General features: G+C 40.3%; 1 protein-coding gene across 10 annotated transcripts in view; it reads right to left on the reverse strand.

Annotated features, from left to right (window-relative positions):
- Window positions 1-26,774, reverse strand: part of LOC124132609 (unconventional myosin-XV-like) — a 162,760-nt gene that overhangs the window by 19,325 nt on the left and 116,661 nt on the right. For 6 of the 10 annotated variants that reach the window (XM_046496641.2, XM_046496613.2, XM_046496665.2 and 3 more), the window contains exons 26-44: window positions 26,061-26,135; window positions 22,928-23,088; window positions 20,251-20,420; window positions 19,787-19,859; window positions 19,432-19,638; window positions 18,185-18,908; window positions 16,398-16,497; window positions 15,955-16,061; window positions 13,338-14,508; window positions 12,190-12,452; window positions 11,428-11,563; window positions 10,551-10,672; window positions 9,927-10,042; window positions 9,180-9,270; window positions 5,956-6,006; window positions 4,841-4,843; window positions 1,470-1,584; window positions 711-808; window positions 528-554 (exon numbers count right to left, since the gene is read on the reverse strand). In XM_046496641.2, the coding sequence (XP_046352597.2) occupies window positions 528-554; window positions 711-808; window positions 1,470-1,584; window positions 4,841-4,843; window positions 5,956-6,006; window positions 9,180-9,270; window positions 9,927-10,042; window positions 10,551-10,672; window positions 11,428-11,563; window positions 12,190-12,452; window positions 13,338-14,508; window positions 15,955-16,061; window positions 16,398-16,497; window positions 18,185-18,908; window positions 19,432-19,638; window positions 19,787-19,859; window positions 20,251-20,420; window positions 22,928-23,088; window positions 26,061-26,135 (3,810 nt within the window). The remainder of the gene's footprint in view (window positions 1-527; window positions 555-710; window positions 809-1,469; window positions 1,585-4,840; window positions 4,844-5,955; window positions 6,007-9,179; window positions 9,271-9,926; window positions 10,043-10,550; window positions 10,673-11,427; window positions 11,564-12,189; window positions 12,453-13,337; window positions 14,509-15,954; window positions 16,062-16,397; window positions 16,498-18,184; window positions 18,909-19,431; window positions 19,639-19,786; window positions 19,860-20,250; window positions 20,421-22,927; window positions 23,089-26,060; window positions 26,136-26,774) is intronic. The other 4 variants (XM_046496675.2, XM_046496634.2, XM_046496657.2 and 1 more) reach the window with 2 other exon arrangements.

The raw sequence follows: 26,774 nt of genomic DNA on the forward strand, positions 1-26,774 counted from the left end.
ACGCACACACACACACACAGGCGCGAATGCACGTACGCAAACACACTACCTTGAGGAACTGCTGCACAGACAGTGAGTGTATCCTGATAGAACAGCTGCACAGTGTATTACAGGGTTTCAAACTCAATTTGTGGTTTAACACCGCACTTAGCAATATTCCAGTTATATGATGGCGGTCAGTAAATAATCGAGTGACTGACATCATCGATCTACACAATTGGGATACTATGACATGCATCAACCAAGTCAGTGAGCCTGACTACCAAATCCCGATAGTCGCCTCTTACGACAAGCATGGGTTGTGGAAGACCTATTTGAACCCAGATCTTCATGGGTAGTATCACTCAGTTTGTCCCCCAATTGAAGCCTACAGCACATGCTGCACACAATCCATCTATATTACACATCACACTCCGACTAGCTAACTATTTGAGATTTATATGAAAAATGATTATGTGGCTTATGTGACTATGTGAATTTTACATAAGAAATAGAAAGTGCCATGCATGCCATGGTGTGAGACTTACTCGACTTGTTTGCCGTGTCAACTGAACCTGTGATAAAAAAATAAAACAATATTCTCAGAGCATGCAAATAGAAGCAAAGCATTTATTTCTCCAAAATCATATTCAATCTAGTGGAGTCTACAACTATTTGAAAAGAGCTAGTGCTTAACGACAACACTGAAAATTGACATGGAGACAACTGACCTTCATGTTGTTGGTTTCCACCTCATGCCTAGCAAGGGGTTTGACATATTCAGCTGGTAACATGCCAACAAGGCCATTCAGGGACCCATACAACCACCCTACAGGAAAGAAAGACAAACATGAAAGGGTTCCTCTTTACTGACAATAAAAATATTTGAGCTAAAACATGATGGCTTGATGAAGAATCTGTTTACAAGGCCCTCTGTTTTTCCTCTCTTTGTTTCAATTAAGACATAAAAATACCACTGGTCAATGAGTTACTGAAATGACCAGCTAGATGAAAGTTACTATGGAGAGAGAGAGAGAGAGAGAGAGAGAGAGAGAGAGAGAGAGAGAAAGAAGAGAGAGAGAGAGAGAGATCATACAGTAATCACAGTTTCTGAAAGGTGCATACATTGGCAGACAGGGGAGACTACTGTACCTTCATCTAAGGGGAGACTACTGTGCATTCATCTAAGGGGAGACTGCTGTGCATTCATCGAAAGGGAGACTAATGTACCTTCATCTAAGGTGAGACTACTGTACTTTCATCTAAGGTGAGACTACTGTACCTTCATCTAAGGGGAGACTACTGTGCATTCATATAAGGGGAGACTACTGAGCATTCATCTAAGGGGAGACTACTATACATTTATCTAAGGTGAGACTACTGTACTTTCATCTGAGGGGAGAATACTGTCTCTTCATTTGAGGAGAGACTACTGTCTATTCATCTAAGGGGAGACTACTGTACTTTCATCTAAAGTGAGACAATTGTACCTTCATCCAAGTTCATCTCAGGGTCCAGGAGCTTGATGATGTCCCCACGGCGGAAACTCAACAGCGTGGACTCCCTCGTCACGTAGTCCCGGATGGCAATAGCGTACTTGTTGTCCTGTTGGTGAACACATGCCATCATCACAGTAGGTGCCTACTCAATGTATCTGGTGAACAGTTCACTGCAATGTTCCCTGTTCTACTTCTCCAGGGATGACATTGAACTCATCATACAACAAACTCATAATTAAAGTCCCAGGGAGCATGTCTTGTGTTGGCTGTTCATATTCAACATCTTAATCTTAATCGGCTGATCTGAACAAAAACTCAAAAAACAAACACAATCTCTGATTGCTATTCCTCATTTTTAAGAATATTAGAATACATGTATCCAAATTATGTAAGATGACAAGTAAAAGGTCAGTTACACTTCACAGCACATGCAGCCACTACCAACAGTCTAGGAATTATTGCAATGTTAACACTGCAAGGCAGAGAAAACAAATCAGTTTGTCACTTCAAGCACATGTTTTCAAAAAGCCATAAAATGGTCGAGCAAAGCATAAAGGGTAATCCAATATTAACTTCAAAGAAACCAAAATGACCTCAGCTGCAAGTTCCCTGAATACGAGGGTCATTAGGGAGAACTTGATACCCTACTTCGACAGAGTAACAATTACATCACAGTGACTCAACAACTGTGTGTGAGAGTTGGTGCCTTGAATATTATCTCAGTTTACAGAGTTTTGTGAACCAATTTAGTCGAAGACTCTTTTTGTAATACTTGGTTTATAAAGTTTGACCGAAAATTCAACATTGGTCGTAAAAACAAACCCACTATATTCCTATTTCCAGATTAGTACTGCTGCTGATAAATGAAAAGTTAATATGTTTTTAGATGGCAAAATTAAAATATACTGACTGCGATTTTTTTTAGAATACAGAGATGACAAACCAACCCCCTCACCCCATGTTAAATTTTTTTTCTGAGGGTTTTTTTTGTAGTCGGTCTCGTAAAACAGCTTTAAAAAATATACACAGCTTAAAGAAAAATATAAGTAAAGTTTATAGCTAAAAATATTTTATGGTAAAAAGTTGTTCAGGGTCAATCGGTTCAGTGGGAAAAACTAATACTCAGCTTGATGTAAGGTACTTTACAGTAACATGGATATATATTTACTTTTATGTAGACTTATGTTGTAATGGAGGTGTGTCGATCTGGGAAGGAGCTTGTGTGCATTCATCTAAGGGGAGACTACTTTACCTTGATTTAAGGGGAGACTATTGTACCTTCATCTGAGGGGAGACAACTGTACCTTCATCTAAGGGGAGATTACTGTACTTACATCTGAGCTGAGGCTACTGTACATTCCAAGCTCCTTCCCAGCGCGTGACACCTTCGTTACACTCCCGGTAACATCGCTGCCACCAGTGTGGGCGCGGCCATTACAAGAATCTTGAAATTTGCCCTCTAATCCCAAATGCAGTAACGTTGATACTTTTGTTTATGTCTTTGGGGATGCCATCATATTTCATTTTGAAAAGGTTTATGACTGACCATATTTTCCAAATGAATTTACTTTGTTGTTTTAATAATCAGATTGGTTCGAGATTGCAGACTAACGGAAAATCAACCAACTTCTCCCTTACATTCTTACTATATCAACAACAAGAATGTTTTAATGAAACAGAAATTCAAATTGACAAACAAAGAAAGTAATTTAGCAGCGATAAGTGTATTTGGCGTCACGACAGTCGTCACTTGTTTGTAAACATAACGGTCATTCGGTTGCGAGTTCAACTCCAAGCATGGTTGTGGCCACCTATTCACAGTGGGGAGTTTTGAGTGGTGGCAGCGATAGTATAGAGAGCTCCGGGAATGTACTATCGCTGTGAGGAGCTTGCTGTACATTCATCTAAGGGGAGACTACTGTCCCTTCATCTAAGGGGAGACAACTGTACATTCATCTAAGGGGAGACAACTGTACCTTCATATATTTACTTTTATGTTGATTTTGTTCTCTTTATACAAGGTTTGCAGTAGCCAGAGACTAAACAAGTTCAATGTATCTGATCATTACCAAAGTTGACAGTTACATTATTTTGTAGTTATTGTCGCTGAATCCTCTTCTGTTTCAAAAAGATCAAAGATAGGGTGGTCATCTTTAGCTGTAGGTTAGACAAATCTGTAACACCCCACCCCAGAGTGTCACCTTCATAACACACACATTATTTACACTGTCCAACAAGCATTTCACACAAGGTTAGTGCAATAATTTCTCCACATTGCTTTGAATGATAGTGGGCACCTGACAATCTCATCAAATAATCAAACTATTTTATACGGATCAGTGTAGATGAATACAGTCATGTCCCGTTAATCCAACATTGTTGGTTTCATATCATTATGTCGGATTAACGAGTATGTCGGATAAACGAAATTAAGTAGTGTCAATGTTCGTGATCGAAAATTGGATAACTACTAGATAGATAACGATATGAACAAGTAATAAAAAAGGAAAAGGAAATATTCATATTGTTGTGTTACATCGTCAGCGGAATATGTTTTCCTGTTAGTAATTTCATTGGTCAGTCAAAGTTCGCGAGGGTTGTTCTGACGTAACCTGTAATGGGATGTCCTCAGCGGTAGCGAGAACTTGTATCCAATTTTAATGAGATTCAGGTAATCTAGGCATGTGATTAATCCTGTTTTGTTTATTTAAAGCAGTAATTGTTTATTGTTAAGCAAGTTTATCTCTGCAGCCATTGAAATATGCAGCTACTCGCAGACTCGTCTTGCATCAAAACACGGGGCTGTGTACTCGCGGGCAGATGACCACACAGTTAGCTGATCACTGACTGATTTCAGCAATTCGTTGCAAATTGGTGTGTCGGAGTCGGAGTGCGAGACTGTCGATTAACGGGTCCAAATAGCACCGATTTAATCGGTTCCCATCATTTGTTCGGATAAAGCCGATTGTCGGATTAACGAGTGTCGGATAAACGAGACTTGACTGTATATTACATACTAGCTGTTCTTATACATTCATGTACAGTGTGTCATCTCTACTGGCCAAGCAGTGATACAATTGATTTCCCAGTACTTAACTCGGTATTACTCAACGTGGCAACTGTTAGAATAACTGTTATTGTGAGGTATGGTTTGCTGTTTTAGGAAACAAATTGACAGTGAAAGCAATCATTTCTGAGGCTTCCCAGACACAGATCTGCTGTGATACAGCTGGATGTAGATGGAGAGCCGAGGACAGACAAAGTGACAGTATTAGTGCATTCCCATCACACAACTTAAAGAGGGACATTATTTCAAAGTAAACAAACACAGGCGATTAAGAAAAGACTTGGTTTTCACTCACCATCTTTTTTTTTATGAAAAAGATTATTCAGAATGTTTGAGTTAATAAGAACTTTCAGTCACATTTAAACATTTCATTTTAAACTGTAATTACTAAAAATTGAGGTTACGGGTGATTTGGAGAGATTGCTGGGGAATATGAGAATTGTACCCAGGTCTTGGGCATGATGCGTTAAAAATCTAACCACAAAGCTACCTCGCCACCTGTTGGGTAAGCATGAGTGTGGCCGTGGCTCTATGGGGGTTGTGGGTGTCACTGGGGTGCAAATGTGGATGGGGGTGAGTGAGTGAAGGGGTGGGTGCGATTTGGTGTGTGGGTGTGGTTTTGGGAGTTGGTGTGGATGAAGATTTGGGTGTGGATGTGATTGGGGGTAGATGGGGGTGGGGGTGAGTGTAGGGTATGTGGGGTTTTGTGTGTCAGGGTGTTGTTGTGGGTGTGGATTGGTTTCATTGTTTGTTTGTTTGTTTGTTTGTTGTTTTACGCCGACTCAGTAATAATCCAGCTACATAACGGTGGTCTGTAAATAATCGAGTCTGGACCAGACAATCCAGTGACTGATTTCATGAGCATCGATCCACACAACTGAGATCGATGACATGCTTCAACCAAGGTAGCGAGCCTAACCACCTGATCCCGTTAGTTGCCTCTTACGATGTGATATGGACGATGGGGGTGGATGGGGGTTGGGGTAAGTTTAGAGTGTGTTGGGATTGTGTGTCAGGGTGTGGTTGTGAACATGGTTGTGGTTGTGGTTATGGTTGTGGTTGTGGGTTTGGGTGTGGGCGTGGGCGTGGGCGTGGGTGTGGGTGTGGATTTGGGTTTGGGTGTGGGTGTTGTTGTGGGCGTGGGTGTGAGTGAGGGTGACATGTTGAACAATTGTCTTAATTCATTAAATGAAAAGAAACATCAAGCCAAATATTAACAGCATATACAAGATGAGTTTCCACCCCCATACTACGTGCAGTCATCTGATGTGAATCAGTCATACATCTAACTGTATACAATACAAGGGTGCAACACACTACATCTTCATATGGCTATGTCTCACAGAACGGACAACAAGAAAACAACACTTGCTTCAGTTCATACTGCTAGAAAAATGACAGTAGGCTTACCTTCTCACTCTCCTGGCAGAACTTGTCCACCATATCCTTCATCTGCTGGGCCTGGAAGACAACAGAGAAGTTAAACATACATATAATCTAACATATCTGTTATTTATTGTCAACACACAACATTAAATGTACATCTTCTGTCCACACCAGAGTAGCCTCCCCATTATGCTGGCGTCAAGGAGGATGTAGATCAACCCACATTCTGACATTCGCATCATTAATTTCCACATTATTCTTCACATTGGAATCTAGATGAAGTGGCCTCTGTAGAAATTAAAAAATGAAGAGAACAAACAAGCTTGCTACATGTGACCAACACGCATCAGACTCCCCCACTATCTCCATATTATTCTTCACATCGGAATCTAGATTAAGTGGCCTCTGTAGAAATTAAAAATGAAACAAACAAGCTTGCTACATGTGACCAACACTCATCAGACTCCCCCACTCTCTCCATGTGCCGGTGAATGAAGTTGTAATTGTTGGGCTTAAAGCTATGACGATAGGTAAGGGTGACATTGCTAGTGAGAAGGCCTAATTGTTTTGCAAACAGTGCTTAGTAAAAACAATTCTGGCGTAAAGGCCTCACACTTTGTCATGAACGGTCTCGCAAATAATTGAAAAGGGTCTCAGAAATAATCAAAAAGGGCCTCATAAAAAACAAAAAGGGTCTCAGAAATAATCAAAAAGGTCTCACAAATAATCAAAAAGGGTCTCACAAAAAAATCAAAAGGGACTCACAAAAAATCAAAAAGGGTCTCACAAATAATCACAAAGGTATCGCAAATAATCAAAAAGGGTCTCACAAATAATCAAAAAGGATCTGACACAATATAATGAAAGGTCTCACACAATCTGAATGTCTCGTATGATGGGTCTCAAACATGACACCCAAGGCAAAACAATATCCTTTTTCTGGTTTCCAACTCTTGTACTACAATTGTTCACATGCTCATATGATCAGCAAACCTTATACTTTGTATGTGAAAAATATAAACTATACAAAATAAAATGAGAATTGAATCACTGTACGAATGTATCAAAGTTAGTCAAACCCGAAATATAAAAAAAGACAGTGTAAATACCTTCATACACCAGTACATAGTAGAGTCACAAACAATCACATATACAGTAAACTATGGTTATAATGAACTCAAAAAGACCACAAATTTTAGTTCGCAATAACCGTAGTTCGTTATAAGCATATATATAGCATAGATACAACAAATGGCCTGGACTATAAAATTAGTTCGTTATATCACTCAGTCCGTTATAAGCGCGTTTGTTCTAAACATAGTGTACTGTATCACATTCAGCATAAAAACACACTTGTCCTATAAACATTTTCTTCATAAAGCGGTAAAAAATCTGGAAACATATCTTGTCAACAATTATCACACAAAATTAACAATTCAATAAAACTCTGCCAAAGATCTGATTATTCACTTAAAATTCACCCAAATGATAACACACGTAATACAATCTCCCAGCCAGAAGCAAGACTAGTGTTTCACCTGGGAGTCCAGTGTCCTGTACAGTGTCTTGCGGTGGGGAATATCCAACACAAGTAGTCATGTTTCTCCAGCTAAAAACTGTTAAACTTCATGACACTCTGGGTAATAAATGTGGCAGTCTGACAGCCCTGGAGGTGACACAGGAAACATTTGTCGTGTACACAAACACCTGTAGCTAGGGCAGAGTGGGGGCTAGTGCCACTGACTGACTGCATGTCCGTTAGGTCAAGATAACGTCAGCCCAGGTCTACTGCCATGCTTAAGTAACCACATGAGATTGCCTGGTCTCTAAATGATATTGTATCAATAGATGTGATTTTATTATATCACTGTCACTGATATATTTGATTTATTGGTTTAAGAGATTATTCTTGTAGTTACATTATTTTCAATTACATCACCTTACCTGGAGATAAATATTGCATACTCTTGTCAAAAGCACAGATATTCTCAAAGAAATCATAAATTGTCTTTTAAAGAGTCACCTACATTCGCACAACTTGTACAGCAGACACAAATTGGGAAAAAAAATATTTGATAAAATAAAACTTTTTTCCTTAAATACAGGCTCCAACTAACGACTTCAGACTAACACCTAACATAAAGTGTAGTTTTATCAGGGAATATCAAGTGTACTTAGAGTGAGTGAGTGAATATGGTTTTACGCCGCTTTTAGCAATATTCCAGCAATATCACGGCGGGGGACACCAGAAATGGGCTTCACACATTGTACCCATGTCGGGAATCGAACCAGGGTCTTTGGTGTGACGATCGAATGCTTTAACCACTAGGCTACCTGACAGCCCCAAGTATACTTAGAATGGGAACAGTTAGCTGATGAGTAAATGGATTATTGTGTTAACTTGCTAACAGCCCAAATTCCTATGGTACTGACCTCCTTATCAACAAACCTCTTTATCAAGATGTCATTAACAAATCTCTTTACCAGTACATCCACACATACCAGTACATCCACACTAACCAATACATACCAGTACATCCACACATACCAGTACATCAATGCATACCAATACATCCACACATACCAGTACATCTAAACATACCAATACATCCACACATACCAGTACATCCACACATACCAGTACATCTACGCATATCAATACATCCACACATACCAGTACATCCACACATACCAGTACATCCACACATACCAGTATATCTACACATACCAGTACATCCACACATACCAATACATCCACACACACCAGTACATCCACACATACCAATACATCCACACATACCAGTACATCTACACATACCAATACATCCACACATACCAGTACATCCACACATACCAATACATGCACACATACCAGTACATCTACACATACCAATACATCTACACATACCAGTACATCCACACATACCAATACATCCAAACATACCAGTACATCTACACATACCAATACATCCACACATACCAGTACATCTACACATACCAATACATCCACACATACCAGTACATCCACACATACCAATACATCCATACTTACCAGTACATCCACACATACCAATACATCCACACATACCAGTACATCCACACATACCAGTACATCCACACATACCAATACATCCACACATACCAGTACATCCAAACATAAACAAAACCCCATGTACCCCGAGTGATCCTGCTACAACATATAGTGTGTGGTGTTAGTGCCTGTGAGGCGAGACTGTTATTTCACCTACCCGCTGAGTGAAGAACATGATGGACTTGGTCTTCAGGTTGAGCTGCATGGTCATGCTGCTGGGCGTCACGGTGTCCACCACATCACCAAACCTGCAGGAGAACTCAGTGTTTCAGCTGACACTCACTACATGGCATGATGGATGCAAATACAGTATACTACTCTTACAGCAAACTCAAAGGGACTGCTAACTTTAGTTTGTTCTAACCGAAGTTCGTTATAAGCATATATACAGCAAATGGCCGAGTCACGTCGTTATAAACGTGTTCATTATAAACATAGTTTACTGTACATCAAGGCCGTAGTTAACTTTTTTTGACAGGGGGGGGGGGCAAATAAGATTATTCATTTTTTATTCAAGTTAACTTTCACAAGGAAAAATGTTTTCTGTAAAAAATCCAGGGTGGATTTCATATCATCATTTGTGATGAAACATTTTTGAATACATAAAATATAACAAAATATTTTCATACTATTGATAGCAGATTAACACAAATCTACACGAAGCACACATGTAATACTGCAAACCCTTGACAGTTGTTGATGTCAAATTGACACTTTTATGACATATGCTTCAGTACAAAAACCTACTTATAAAATGCAAAAGATTAGAAATTATCACAAGAATATGCATCTTTGATTCACAAGCAAAATTAATCTAGTCAAATTCTGACCAAGTTTCGAGAGAGTGCATCACACTGACTATGAACTCAGAATTCCAGGTAGGACTGGTGAAAGTTTTACACACCTGATTTCCTCGATGACGGACAGATGGTCGTCCATGAACCCCCTCTCTCTGTTGACAAGCCTAATGCCGTTGTGACTCACACCCAGGTACTTCACACCGGTGTAGTGACCGCTGGACTGGAAGGACACACAGACCGTTACACTGTAACCACTCATGTTACACTCTACATACACCATAGTCATCTACCTAACAGGTCCTGCCTGGTACCCATGTAAGACCACCAATTATTAGCTAACAGTGATTATGAAATTCTTGGAAGGGCAGTATCCTGTGTCCCACCTCTGTTGCAGATACCATATTCACCATATTAAGTGTCCTGCTCTAATAAGGGCTCCCTACCAACTTCAAGACAATCTTTAACTAAACTTTATAAGGCATCCCTCATTAAGGCTGAAAAATCTACAGTACAAAAGTTCTTGTTTATCATTTTTTTAGAAAAAACACGACACAGAAGGGTTATATTATTGCCCAGTAAATATTATCGAAAAAGGTTTAGTTTCATCGATGTTTGTTCACTAATGCTCAATCTCTGAAAACAAACTTATTTTGTTGTTTATGGTATTGATAGAACAAGTGTTTCGAGTTGGTCCATTTTTTATGCGAGTATTAATGAAGTAAACTTACAGCAACTGGGAAGAGTCTGCAGAAATAACATGGCCACTCCTTGGCGGTGTCGATCACGATCTTCTTGACTTGGTTGGAGACTTCCTTGGTGATGTAGTTATCCTTGGTTATACCTTGGGCCTCTGGAAGCAGAGACACAACAGTCACTGACTTGCTTCAATCATGTTAGGTCACAATGGAACAGTATCTTTTCTGGACAGGTATTTGTAAAAAATAGAATTCCACAAGTTACTTAATTTAGGCTTAGTTCTCAGGCACCGCCTGCATCGTCATAAAGTCCACCACACGTTTTGTTTTTATTTCCACTTTCCAAAAAAAAACGTCCTCCCGTTTTGAAATAAAATCCAAGCTCTTTGTTTGCATGTATTATGCACACACTTGTAGTCAAATGGTAGTCAATTACTATATTCCAGTATTTTACTCATCAAGGAATACAGTTATGCAGGGACTCTTTTTCCTTGTTGATTGTACACAACTGTTTATTTTGTTACATACTAGTTTGAACAACAACAACAACAACAAAAAAAGCCCTACCCGACCACACCATATTTTCAAAAGCCATTGCCTGAGAACCAATTCTTATATTTTTCTAAGCCTTACAGTTTCTCAATATATTGTCACAACATCAGAGATTAGTGTGACTGACACAGACTAAGAGAGACGTTCCGAGGACAGAAAACCATTGGGATAGATTCAAACTCAATGTAATATTGTGAAGTCATGATAAATATGTATGGACAAGAAGTCCCTACTTTGCTCCAAAGCAGTTTTCCATTATATTAACAATATGGTGTTCTTAGAGGAAGAATCCCACAAATTTACACACAAGAGCCCTGACAGCGTTAAACGTTAAAGTTTCCAACTTCGATGGACATACCGAGATGGCTCTTCATCTTGACCCTGTCATCCTTGGTGATGCGTATACAGCCGTTGTTGTAGACATCCTTCACAATCTGGCAGAACAGCAGGTGCAGCGCCAGTGGCTTCTCCAGTCTCTCTGACGGCCAGAATACCTGCAGCACGTCAACCACACTTGCATCTCCATGGGTGTCAGAAGCAACAATGATGAATGAGAACTAGTTATGTTTGGATTCATTGAAATATTCAAATACTAATCAGAAGGTCCAAAACAACCAAGCAGTAGAACACAAGTTTTCATGACGGAACACAAACGATTTTGCTCCCTCACTTAGGTCCTGAGAAGGTTCATTTACTACTTACTTCCCCGTACTTGAAGACAAGAGCCAGTGTCTTTTGTAAAAAATAACTGCAGAAGTAATTGTGTTCATTTTTTGTTAAGTGTGATCTGATCTCAACACCGTCAAAATGATGTTAAACGATGTGTGTGTTATAATAGTCCATACATCATATTTCCGAGTTTCAGAGTGAGTGAGTGGGTTGAGTGAGTGAATGGGTTGAGTGAGTGAGTGAGTGAGAGTGTCTGTGAGTGAGTGAGTGAGTGAGTGAGTGAGTGAGTGAGTGAGTGAGTGAGTGAGTGAGTGAGTGAGTGAGTGAGTGAGTGAGTGAGTGAGTGAGTGAGTGAGTGTGCCTGCGTCCAAAAATCCAGGTTTCCCTATACTTCCTGTTGCACATGTTGGTGGAGCATCTCTGCACGATTTAGTGGAGCATCAGTACGTACCTCCTTCCTGACTTGCAGCGTCCAGGGCACGCGGTTGTAGGCCAGGAAGAATGTCTTGTTCTGAGGGTACAGCTCTGTGATGGCTCTCTCTAGGGCGGCGTAGTCAATCTGCTGCTTGGGCTCCTCTATCGTAGTGTTGTATATTGGTGACGTCTTGGCGGCTACCTCCACTGTTTGCGTCGTGGTCTCTGTGATGGTGGTGGTGATGTTAGCTGTCACCTTCTTCTTGGGTGGAGGGCGGGAGGGGAGTGGGGGAGCATCACCTGTGTAGAATACATGCAATTTATATTCCAGAACTATTCATGAATCATACTTCCACAGTGAGTATAAACCTTTTTGCTAATACAAGTCACTTCCACCATCTTGAATACAAACTATTTAATTCGAGATCTAAAGCCTTCCCCATTCCAATAATTCTTGGTTGGCAAATTTGTAGAGAACTTCAAAACTCTATTTCATCTGAGCAGCCTGCAGAACATCAGGCTTATACCTGTCATGTACACCATGTTTAAATATTGTTTAAATGTGAGCACCAATCAGCACCACTGGTGGTGGATTTCACACTACATACGTTGGTCACAGCTGAGATGGGGTGATGAAATGGGATTTAATGTCATGTCTCATTCAAGATTATTCCACTTTTGTAGCGACATGCATATACGTGTGTATTTGTGCCTGACTGCTTGTACTAGTCCAAACTAGCTCACTGGGATACCATGTTGCAGTTTAACATGGATTCCCCGCTCAGACACAGCATACTGACACCGAGCCAACTAAGCGTTTTTTTTATCCCCTTAATGTTAAGCGCCAGGCAGGGTAACAACAAGTACCATCTCGTAACGTCATCCCAATCTCAGTATCCTCATGTCATGCTGCTCATTGTTGTGGGGATTCCGTGTTAGAATTGCTCTCCAACAACCTATACTGGACGTAAGAGGTGACTTAATGGATCAGGTGGTCAGGCACTGTGACCTGGTTGATAAGCATGCAATGATATCTCAGTTGAGTGGATGCTCATAATGTCAATCACTGGATAGTGTGGTCCTAACTCAATTATTTACAAACCACCATCATACAGCTGGAATATTGCTGAATGTGGCGTTGAACAAAAAACAACGCTCATGGTTGTAGAGAAGAATGTAGCTTACCTTGAGGTGCTGGAGGTGGAGGTGGTGGTGGTGGTGGTGGTGGTGCGGCTGTTGATGTCTTTGTTGACTTGAGGGTGTCTGTTGTCTGGGTCGCCTCTGCCACTGCCATCACCTTGGGTTTGGGCTCTTCCCGTTTAGCGGCTCCGCCCCCTCCAAGCTTGCTCTCCAAGAGCTTCATGGTGTTGCCATGAGATTCAACCAAGGACTTGGTTTTCTTCAGTGGTGGTTTAGCTTCATCATCAGGTTTCTTCAGGATGGATTTTGGCCTTGTTTCATCAACTTTTGTTTCGACCTTGACAGCTGTCTTCTTACCTCCATACCTGTTTTGCAGGTTAGAGCTGACCTTCTCGTCTATGAGCAGCTTGCCTACTTCTCGCTGATACTTCTCCTCCGTCTCTCTGACAGGTGGCCACACGATGTTGCCAACGCGGATACGAATAGTCTTTGTTTTGTCATTTGATGACACAATTTTTGGTGGTGGAGGCGGGGGTGGTGGTGGAGGGGGAGGTGCCGGGCTGTCTGTCTGCTGGTGGAAGGTGGGGCGAGGAGATGGAATGTCAGCAAACTGTTCTGGTGGTGGAGGAGGAGGAGATGGGTGAGAAGGTGGTGAAGGTGGTGATGGTGGAGACGTTGCCTGCTGATCAGGTTCTTGTGTCTGAGTCTCTATGCCAACAATGCCAAGCTGCTTGTTGCTGCCACCACCTTGCTGTGTCGTGATAGAATACCTGACTGGTTGTTGGGTCTGGCCTTCAAACTTGCTCTTCTGGAAGGCAACCTTTTTACTGGACACAGAAGGAGGTTCACTGGAAACCCCATATCCTCGGTTTCTCTGACCTGGGAACTGGCTGCCAGTGGCAATGGGTTGGCCCGTCTCTGGATGTATGCCTGATGGTGAGGCGGAGGGAAGTCCTGACCCAAAACTGGGAGCAGGGCTGACAATTGGTGTAGGGGTCACCTTGACCTGTTGCAGCTGCTGCTTCAACAGCTCCTGCTCGATGCTCTGCTTTAACAGCTTGTTCTGTAGTTCTTGTTGTGCAAGTGCCGCACGCAGAGCAGAGGTTTGTTGTTGCTGGGACAGAACAGGCTGTTGCTGTTGTTGCTGTAGAGCAGCCTGGAGGATAGCTTGTTGTTGTTGTTGTTGCTGCTGCTGTTCCTGCTGCCGTTGTGCTTGCTGTTATAATGATATTCAAAATGAAAAATATTGGATGATCTATTCATGAAATGTAAAACTGAATCTCTCACATTCCTCTTTCAGTTATGCTCTTGGTGTTCTTACAGCAAACTTACCATGTCAAATGTTGCCTTGGCAAATCCTTGAAATACATTTAAACCTTTAAACATGTATGACAAACTGTGTTGTTTGTATTAGGTGCTTTTAAAGATAATACACACTGAAACCTCAATAACTTGTATTTCTGGGGCACTTAAATATTTATTATCAAATATTTGAATAATTTTTGAGTGTTATTTAATTCTAAAATATATCAACATGAGTTGATAAGTCCTAGTTTGAAACTTTCATTGATGAGTGTCGATATACTGTAAATCGTGAAATTAATGTGTCCCCCTAGACAAAAATGCAACTCAACATGAATGCGACACCCCCCTCCTCTCAAGCTTCAGTGGATTTATATCTCAACAAAATGTCCTCTGTCAGGTTTACAGGAGAACCCTCACCTTAATCCAACCTTACATTAATTCAGTCACACACCAAATAGTACTGCTCACGCTGGCTCAAGTCAAGTCAAGACACTGTGTTGCATGGGTGGCGTCTGTCTGGACTTGCAGGTGTGATCAGTGATGACATAAGCGAGTAGAACTCTTGTCTTGACCCCAGCAGTGACAATTCACAGGACGTAATTTGTGTTTGAATGACATTGTTTATAAACTTGTTACAAGTGCTGCTCAATAAACAGTGATGTGGAAGACATAGTTGTTTGTTTTCAGCGTATGTCTAAGGTGGTATTTCTGCTATCCAAAATGTCTTATTGTTGATATAAATGTGATGCTTAATAATGCGAGCAAAGACCACTCGCTTATTCACGCCCGCGTTATTTTAAGATTTACAGTATTTCATACCGAAAGACATGAGGGTGAGATTCTATTGATCATCCAAGTTCATTCTTCCAACTTTTTCAGTTTGTAGACAGTAATAACCAGTGCCTTAAGTGTAAAATGTACAGCTCACCAGCTTTAGTGACAGAGAGATAAGTGATCTCATGTGATTGAGACAATTGATCATTGGAATAGATGATGTACGAGACGGTCCCCATAATAGCAAAAGGCACCCTGGATAATAAATGTACCAAGGTTGAATGAAAAATCTTTCACAGTTCTCAAGCTATGCTCCGGAACTGAAATATGTATGGACAGACAGACCAGATGATGACTATATCCCCTGCATTCAAACACAACAGTGCTGACAATGCTTTCAGCAGTAACCAACACTTTCTTCATCTTCCTCAACATATTAAGGTGATGGAGTTGAAAGGGTCTCACTGTAATTCTTCCTACAAGGGCAAATACATTTCTGTTTCTTCACTAAAATACAATGTCATTCCCTCATTGAAGATTTATACTGAACTATGTGTTATCTTCCAGCCAAATATCCACTCACCATATAGGCCTGTAAGACAGCCTGCTGTTGCTGCTGTTGTGCCAGAGCCTGCTGCTGTGCTTGCTGCTGAGCAAGCATCTGCTGGGCCATGAGTTGCTGAACTGGGTCTGTGGGGAAGCAATGGGAGGGTGGCTATGTAACACATTATTTTGTCTTAGAAAGAAAGCATTAAAAGTATTCTGCATAAAGACTAAACATGAATTTTGTCCTAATGAATGACTAAATAAATATAATCATGACTAAGAAAGAAAACCTGATCCTCAGATTCTTAGTTTTTTAACTAAAAAACATTTCCACTGATCAAAGTTGTGGTTAGAAACTTACGATATTTCAGCATAAAAAACGTGTTATTTAGTTCTTGTGTTTATTCCATCTTCAACTAATAATCATGTTCTCAGTTTGACATGTGTGTTCAATGTCTGTATAACAAAGTTGGGTCATACCTGTGCCACCAAGTCCCACTCCCAAGCCAAGGTTGGGGGTGATGGGTGTGGTTGGGGGAAGACCCAGGCCAAACTGCCCAGCGGGTGTTAATGGCTGCTGCTACAAGAGACAGGATCAGATGAATACATTAGGTTACACTGTTGCCAATAGTGGGGTGTATTCAGTACAATAGGTTACACTGTTGCCAATAGTGGGGTGTCTTCAGTACAATAGGTCACACTTTTGCCAGTAGTGGGGTGTCTTCAGTACAATAGGTCATGCTGTTGCCAATAGTGGGGTGTATTCAGTACAATAGGTCTTACTGTTGCCAATAGTGGGGTGTCTTCAGTACAATAGGTCACACTGTTGCCAATAGTGGGGTGTATTCAGTACAATAGGTCTTACTGTTGCCAGTAGTGGGGTGTCTTCAGTACAATAGGTCATGCTGTTGCCAATAGTGGGGTGTATTCAGTACAATAGGTCTTACTGTTGCCAATAGTGGGATGCTCTCAGTAAAATAGGTCTTACTGTTGCCAATAGTGGGGTGTATTCAGTACAATAGGTCACACTGTTGCCAATAGTGGGGTGTATTCAGTACAATAGGTTACACTGTTGCCATTAGTGGGGTGTATTCAGTACAATAGGTCACACTGTTGCCAGTAGTGGGGTGTATTCAGTACATTAGGTTACACTGTTGCCATTAGTGGGGTGTATTCAGTACAATAGGTCACACTGTTGCCAATAGTGGGACGCTCTCAGTGAAATAGGTTACACTGTTGCCAATAGTGGGGTGTATTCAGTACAATAGGTCTTACTGTTGCCAATAGTGGGATGCTCTCAGTAAAGTAGGTTACACTTTTGTCAATAGTGGGGTGTATTCAGTACAAAAGGTCTTACTGTTGCCAATAGTGGGGTGTCTTCAGTACAAAAGGTCTTACTGTTGCCAATATTGGGGTGTATTCAGTACAATAGGTCATGCTGTTGCCAATATTGGGGTGTATTCAGTACAATAGGTCACACTGTTGCCAATAGTGGGGTGTATTCAGTACAATAGGTCTTACTGTTGCCAATAGTGGGGTGTCTTCAGTACAATAGGTCATGCTGTTGCCAATATTGGGGTGTATTCAGTACAATAGGTCACACTGTTGCCAATAGTGGGGTGTATTCAGTACAATAGGTCTTACTGTTGCAAATAGTGGGGTGTCTTCAGTACAATAGGTCATGCTGTTGCCAATAGTGGGGTGTATTCAGTACAATAGGTCTTACTGTTGCCAATAGTGGGGTGTATTCAGTACAATAGGTCTTACTGTTGCCAATAGAATGTAAGCAACTGAATAGTTTGCTAACTTTTATTAAACTTTTGCTGTAACAAAGACTTCCATTATCAGATACATAAATATCCCATAACGGAATTCCAATTCTCTGCAATAGCTTTTAGTTTTGGGGGAGTTAAAGTATTATTTGATCGATATACAATGAAGCCCATTAATCAGAACCATAGTGAAATCATCCCAACTAATGAATCATGAGTTTACAGAGAAACACCAGTTTAATTATGTTTGGAAATATTCATTGATAATTGTCCAGAAGGTAAGCTGACCAGAAAAGGCCTGGGTGGCGTTGTACAAAGCAATCTTAGCCCTGAAGTGATCGTAACTCCCATACCTTAACATAGACTTACGACAGCCGTGGCGCTAAGGTTGTTTTGTACAACGGCACCCTGGACCAACATACTATATTGACAAGTGTTATCTGCATCCCCCGAGAGTCCCTCCCGAGCATCCCGAGAATCCCCCCGCTAGCCTACCTGCTGTGTCGTAATGCCAGGGATCCCTTTCCCTCCTCCCTTGATCCTCTGCTCCAGGGAGCGGCCATCGCTGACATCATCATTGACCTCATTGAACAGAGCATCATTGAACACATCATCGACCCAGTTGGACCAGGCCGACTGACCATCAGACAGGTCTGAAGCTACTGACCTTCGGTCAAACACCTTGTCCTTGCGACTTATTTGATCTTCAACAGCTGATTTGGTCCTGGCATTACCTTTGTTTGACTTGACATACCGAGTGTTGAGTTTGCTTTGAGAAAGATCACCATTGGTATCTGTGTATGTTTTGGCATCACCATTCTGAGAGAGATATCGGTTGTTGAGTTTGTTTTCTGCTAGGTCTATGTCACTGTCGACTTCAAGAATGGTTGTGATTTCACCATTTCCCATTCCGTTTGAAACATGTCCATTGGCTATTGGTGGTGCAGGAGCCCGGCGTTTGTTGTAGCGAACGTTAAGCTTGCTCTCTGACAAACCATTTTCAAAAATTTCTGTTGGGCGCTGGTTGAGAACACTCGTCATAGAGAAATTCAGATTTTCTGTGGTGCCATTTTGAACAATTGTTTTTGATGTTGATGTGGTGCGATGTTTGCTGAGATCTGACACGTGGCCGGAGGATGGTTGGGGAAAGTCCCGTTTGATCATCGCAGGCAGGGATCCAATCACCACCATCAGGCGGTCTCGGTCAGGGTTGTGGGCACTGCAATACACAAACAAAACATAATGGTAGGTTTGGGCATATGTTGCCATAGTAAGTTATATTCACATCCTCATCACACATGAAGTTTCAACTTCTCCTGCCCAATGGTACCAGCTTCCCAATCTCATGTTCCTTATGGTAAAATCATCTCAGCCTCATCTGTCCAATGGTAACGCATCTCAATCTCAGTTTCCTCATGGTAATTCCATCTCAACCTCATCTGCCTAATAGGGATTTATCTAGGCATTCTCAAAAACCCTTTAGAGAGCAGCAAATTTAGGATAAAATGGAATTTAAGATATCCCGATTCAAGTCATCCTAAATTTTAACTTTATATGTCATAGTCTTGCATGTATGACTTAGTTTGAAATCACTGCAATAAATGCTAGAATACCTATGAATGTATGAATATCAGACCAACACAAACACCCAATTTTGGAGAAAGAAAGAGTTTGCCATGGGCACTAAAATCCTAGTTAAATCCTTGCAATGATAACCACTTCATCTTCCCAACAGAACGCACCTATCTGCATGATCATGTCTCCGCTGACTGACTCTCTCCTGGCTCCTGTCCGTCGATACCAGGAAGTAGGACCTACACACCGGGAATCCCGGTGCAGTCTCCATCTCACTGACAAGGTCAAGGACATAGTCATATCCCATCAGTTCGTAGTAATCCAGATCCTCTTGCAACACTAGCGTCCAGCCGTGGGCATTTTCCGTCAAACCTCTGCCAGATAAATTGTACGTTAATTATTGAGGTAAATTCTTCAGGATGTATTATTTCTTATACATTTGAAACAAAAAGATTTTCTTGATCAAAAGGTTTCAAATTAATGAAGAGTCAACAGTAGACATTAAGAGTCTGAACTCCATACCTCTGCTTCAGTAAGTGTGATGTGAAGAGTTCTCCAGAGGTCCAGGATTCAACATGGCCCAAATGTTCGCGGTCTGAAAACAATCACAACACCATAATAACTCATATCACTTCAGCAATTCAATTACTTGTAAAACTATTCACATAATCTAACACACTGAGTAATTCACACGAAATACAGTACCAGTCCTCTTGTCACAAGCCTAGAAGGGAAATACACACCTGTTAATTCATTCTAAATATTTCGGAGGCACATACCAGGCAAATAATAACTAACAAAATGACAACAAAATATAATTATTTAGTTTGAAAAGACAATGATGCCTGAGAATATTTGCTCCAAGGGGATAAAGTAATTTATATTTTTTTTATTTGTTTGCTTTATTTATTTGCTTTATTTGTGTGTGAGAAACATGACTATGTCAGTTTTATTCCAGATCCAATGACAATCAATCTGACACGTACCATCTGGGAATTTGACAAGCAGCGCCATGTTGGCCTTCCTCTGAGCTGCCACCCACTCCAGGAAGCAGGGAGGGTAGGTGCGGCACAGCTGGGGGGGGATGTTGGCACTCTGAAGCACCTTGTGTTGACACACCGCTCGGTAGCCATTGATGCCCACATCAGACACATATCTGAAAACATCAAGAAATAGTTGAAAACATGCACACTAGACAAATATTTGAATACACATATCTGAACACACAGACAACACATGGAAAAGTATCTAAACACATGGACAAATCAGACATATCTGAACACATGGACACATAAGACACATATCTGAACACATGGAAAAATATCTAAAAATATGGACAAATCAGACATATCTGAACACATGGACACATCAGACACATATCTGAACACATGGAAAAGTATCTAAACACATGGACAAATCAGACATATCTGAACACATGGACAAATCAGACACATATCTGAACACATGGAAAAGTATCTAAACACATGGACAAATCAGACATATCTGAACACACGGACACATCAGACACATATCTGAACACATGGAAAAGTATCTAAACACATGGACAAATCAGACATATCTGAACACATGGACACATCAGACACATATCTGAACACATGGAAAAGTATCTAAACACATGGACAAATCGGACATATCTGAACGCACGGACACATCAGACACATATCTGAACACATGGAAAAGTATCTAAACACATGGACAAATCAGACATATCTGAACACATGGACACATCAGACACATATCTGAACACATGGAAAAGTATCTAAACACATGGACAAATCAGACATATCTGAACGCACGGACACATCAGACACATATCTGAACACATGGAAAAGTATCTAAACACATGGACAAATCAGACATATCTGAACACAGGGACACATCAGACACATATCTGAACACATGGAAAAGTATCTAAACACATGGACAAATCGGACATATCTGAACGCACGGACACATCAGACACATATCTGAACACATGGAAAAGTATCTAAACACATGGACAAATCAGACATATCTGAACACATGGACACATCAGACACATATCTGAACACATGGAAAAGTATCTAAACACATGGACAAATCGGACATATCTGAACGCACGGACACATCAGACACATATCTGAACACATGGAAAAGTATCTAAACACATGGACAAATCGGACATATCTGAACACATGGACACATCAGACACATATCTGAACACATGGAAAAGTATCTAAACACATGGACAAATCGGACATATCTGAACGCACGGACACATCAGACACATATCTGAACACATGGAAAAGTATCTAAACACATGGACAAATCAGACATATCTGAACACATGGACACATCAGACACATATCTGAACACATGGAAAAGTATCTAAACACATGGACAAATCAGACATATCTGAACGCACGGACACATCAGACACATATCTGAACACATGGAAAAGTATCTAAACACATGGACAAATCAGACATATCTGAACACATGGACACATCAGACACATATCTGAACACATGGAAAAGTATCTAAACACATGGACAAATCGGACATATCTGAACGCACGGACACATCAGACACATATCTGAACACATGGAAAAGTATCTAAACACATGGACAAATCAGACATATCTGAACACATGGACACATCAGACACATATCTGAACACATGGAAAAGTATCTAAACACATGGACAAATCAGACATATCTGAACGCACGGACACATCAGACACATATCTGAACACATGGAAAAGTATCTAAACACATGGACAAATCAGACATATCTGAACACATGGACACATCAGACACATATCTGAACACATGGAAAAGTATCTAAACACATGGACAAATCGGACATATCTGAACGCACGGACACATCAGACACATATCTGAACACATGGAAAAGTATCTAAACACATGGACAAATCAGACATATCTGAACACATGGACACATCAGACACATATCTGAACACATGGAAAAGTATCTAAACACATGGACAAATCGGACATATCTGAACGCACGGACACATCAGACACATATCTGAACACATGGAAAAGTATCTAAACACATGGACAAATCAGACATATCTGAACACATGGACACATCAGACACATATCTGAACACATGGAAAAGTATCTAAACACATGGACAAATCGGACATATCTGAACGCACGGACACATCAGACACATATCTGAACACATGGAAAAGTATCTAAACACATGGACAAATCAGACATATCTGAACACATGGACACATCAGACACATATCTGAACACATGGAAAAGTATCTAAACACATGGACAAATCGGACATATCTGAACGCACGGACACATCAGACACATATCTGAACACATGGAAAAGTATCTAAACACATGGACAAATCAGACATATCTGAACACATGGACACATCAGACACATATCTGAACACATGGAAAAGTATCTAAACACATGGACAAATCGGACATATCTGAACGCACGGACACATCAGACACATATCTGAACACATGGAAAAGTATCTAAACACATGGACAAATCAGACATATCTGAACACATGGACACATCAGACACATATCTGAACACATGGAAAAGTATCTAAACACATGGACAAATCAGACATATCTGAACAAACAGAGTGAAAGTCAGCAACTTACTTGAGCAGGTATTTGAAGAGGGTGGAGCTTGGCGAGAAGCAGCTCAGACAACTGGCCAATAGCAGCCAAGCTTTCTCGGCCTGGGACATGTTCTGATTCTTCCACGTCTGATTGGTCAGCTGACACAGGATCTCATCCCGCAGACCTTCATTCTGCAGACCCTGTAGAGGATGGCAGAAACGTGTGGTCAGAGCTGTCATAAAGTGGACATTGGGCAGGCAGGAGTTCATACAGTGGGCGGTTGGGCAAGTGGGTGGCAAGAGAGTATGGCTTCATATCACTCTTAGCAATATTCCAGTAACATAAGATAGGGACACAAAAATGTGCTTAACATACAGTATCCATGTGGGGTTTCAAACTGTGCTGGGTCATTGGCATGAAGAGATTCAGCCATTCCGGCTTCTCAGTGCCCCTCATTCACAGACTATGAGGACATTGTATGTCATAAGTATGTCACATTTTATTACTTGAACATTGCTGGATATTTTATTACAGTGTAGCAATACTACTTCAGCTATTACATTTGTCAATAAAAACTACAAGATCGATGGTATTTGAAAAAAAAGTTTGACATATTTCAGATTTCATTAAAATATTACTACCATCAATATGAATGAGAAAATATATCAGACAAAACTGTTGTAAATATATGTAAGTGGACCAACTAAAATTCACTTTAAAAAATATTTGTAGGAAAACTTTATAAATAAATCATGATATGATACATGTGTTAGGCCATTACTTCCCATCTATGTGATATGATACATGTGTTAGGTCATTACTTCCCATCTATGTGATATGATACATGTGTTAGGTTATTACTCCCATCTATGTGATATGATACATGTGTTAGGTCATTACTTCCCATCTCTGTGATATAATACATGTGTTAGGTCATTACTTCCCATCTATGTGATATGATACATATGTAGAAAGGTTATTACTCCCATCTATGTGATATGATACATGTGTTAGATCATTACTTCCCATCTATGTGATATGATGTGTAGAGAGGTCATTACTTCCCATCTATGTGATATGATGTGTAGAGAGGTCATTAGTCCCATCTATGTGATATGATACATGTGTAGAAAGGTCATTACTTCCCATCTATGTGATATGATGTGTAGAGGGGTCATTACTTCCCATCTATGTGATATGATGTGTAGAGAGGTCATTAGTCCCATCTATGTGATATGATACAGGTGTAGATATGTCATTACTCCCATCTATGTGATATGATACAGGTGTAGAGAGGTCATTACTCCCATCTATGTGATATGATACATGTGTTAGGTTATTACTTCCCATCTATGTGAGATGATACATGTGTAGAAAGGTCATTACTCCCATCTATGTGATATGATACATGTGTTAGGTCATTACTTCCCATCTCTGTGATATAATACATGTGTTAGGTCATTACTTCCCATCTATGTGATATGATACATATGTAGAAAGGTTATTACTCCCATCTATGTGATATGATACATGTGTTAGATCATTACTTCCCATCTATGTGATATGATGTGTAGAGAGGTCATTACTTCCCATCTATGTGATATGATGTGTAGAGAGGTCATTAGTCCCATCTATGTGATATGATACATGTGTAGAAAGGTCATTACTTCCCATCTATGTGATATGATGTGTAGAGGGGTCATTACTTCCCATCTATGTGATATGATGTGTAGAGAGGTCATTAGTCCCATCTATGTGATATGATACAGGTGTAGATATGTCATTACTCCCATCTATGTGATATGATACAGGTGTAGAGAGGTCATTACTCCCATCTATGTGATATGATACATGTGTTAGGTTATTACTTCCCATCTATGTGATATGATACATGTGTAGAAAGGTCATTACTCCCATCTATGTGATATGATACATGTGTTAGGTCATTACTTCCCATCTCTGTGATATAATACATGTGTTAGGTCATTACTTCCCATCTATGTGATATGATACATATGTAGAAAGGTTATTACTCCCATCTATGTGATATGATACATGTGTTAGATCATTACTTCCCATCTATGTGATATGATGTGTAGAGAGGTCATTACTTCCCATCTATGTGATATGATGTGTAGAGAGGTCATTAGTCCCATCTATGTGATATGATACATGTGTAGAAAGGTCATTACTTCCCATCTATGTGATATGATGTGTAGAGGGGTCATTACTTCCCATCTATGTGATATGATACAGGTGTAGAGAGGTCATTACTCCCATCTATGTGATATGATACATGTGTAGAAAGGTCATTACTCCCATCTATGTGATATGATACAGGTGTAGAAAGGTCATTACTTCCCATCTATGTGATATGATACATGTGTTAGGTCATTACTTCCATCTATGTGATATGATACATGTGTTAGGTCATTACTTCCATCTATGTGATATGATACATGTGTTAGGTCATTACTCCCATCTATGTGATATGATACATGTGTAGAAAGGTCATTACTCCCATCTATGTGATATGATACATGTGTTAGGTCATTACTTCCATCTATGTGATATGATACATGTGTTAGGTCATTACTCCCATCTATGTGATATGATACATGTGTTAGGTTATTACTTCCCATCTATGTGATATGATACATGTGTTAGGTCATTACTTCCCATCTATGTGATATGGTACATGTGTAGAAAGGTCATTACTTCCCATCTATGTGATGTGATACAGGTGTAGAAAGGTCATTACTCCCATCTATGTGATATGATACAGGTGTAGAAAGGTCATTACTCCCATCTATGTGATGTGATACATGTGTAAGGTCATAACTTTCCATCTATGCGATATGATACATGCGTAGAAAGGTCATTACTCCCATCTATGTGATGTGATACATGTGTTAGGTTATTACTCCCATCTATGTGATATGATACATGTGTAGAGAGGTCATTACTTCCCATCTATGTGATATGATGTGTAGAGAGGTCATTACTTCCCATCTATGTGATATGATACAGGTGTAGAGAGGTCATTACTCCCATCTATGTGATATGATATATGTGTGAGGTTATTACTCCCATCTATGTGATATGATACATGAGTAGAAAGGTCATTATTCCCATCTATGTGATATGACATCAAGCAAAGATGACTACTCACCAGCTGTACGATATAGTCTGACAGGACTTTCTGCCTCTTCTCCGTCATGTTCTGCTCCATCATGAAGCGAAGAATCTAAACATAACCAACCAGATGAGTGTTTGGTATAAAATGAGTACAAATTGAATTTTTTTTAACAAATATGCTTGTAAAGTAAAAGTTAACCATATATATATAATATTGTAATAAATAACCCAAAATAAGAAATTTGCATGACACCTTGAAAATTTTGAATTTCCTCTTGAGTTCTGCCGATTTTGGTGGCACAGGTATCCGAACCGGCTTTACCATGTTGGTGAGGTGTGCTGCTGCCAGTGAAGACTATTGAACTGACAGTCAGTCTCCGAAGCTATTTCCCCAGCAGGGGTCATCCTGATCTGCTGTAGGAGGTCACCACAGTGACCTTTCTTATACATTCTTTCCCTGATTACTTATGATGTCAAAATACTATACAATCTTCACAACCCACATGTCTGTGTTGATCACTTCCTGTTTGGTGTGGCCGGATTTATAATCATGTGGTAGCAGATCGCCATGGGGCATCATGGGATACCAGGAGATAGGAAGCTGGGCTTTCCCAGTGGACCAGGAAACTCGGCCATGGAATGTGTATATTACAAGGCTGGCTTTTATTGATTGTTGTGTTTTGCTTTTCATATTTTGTTATGATGCACTCAGCAGTATTCCAGCTAGGAGATGGCCTGTATGTTTGTT

The sequence above is a fragment of the Haliotis rufescens genome, unplaced genomic scaffold, assembly GCF_023055435.1.
Source record: "Haliotis rufescens isolate VD_foot unplaced genomic scaffold, xgHalRufe1.0.p SCAF_20, whole genome shotgun sequence".
Lineage (NCBI taxonomy): Eukaryota > Metazoa > Mollusca > Gastropoda > Lepetellida > Haliotidae > Haliotis > Haliotis rufescens.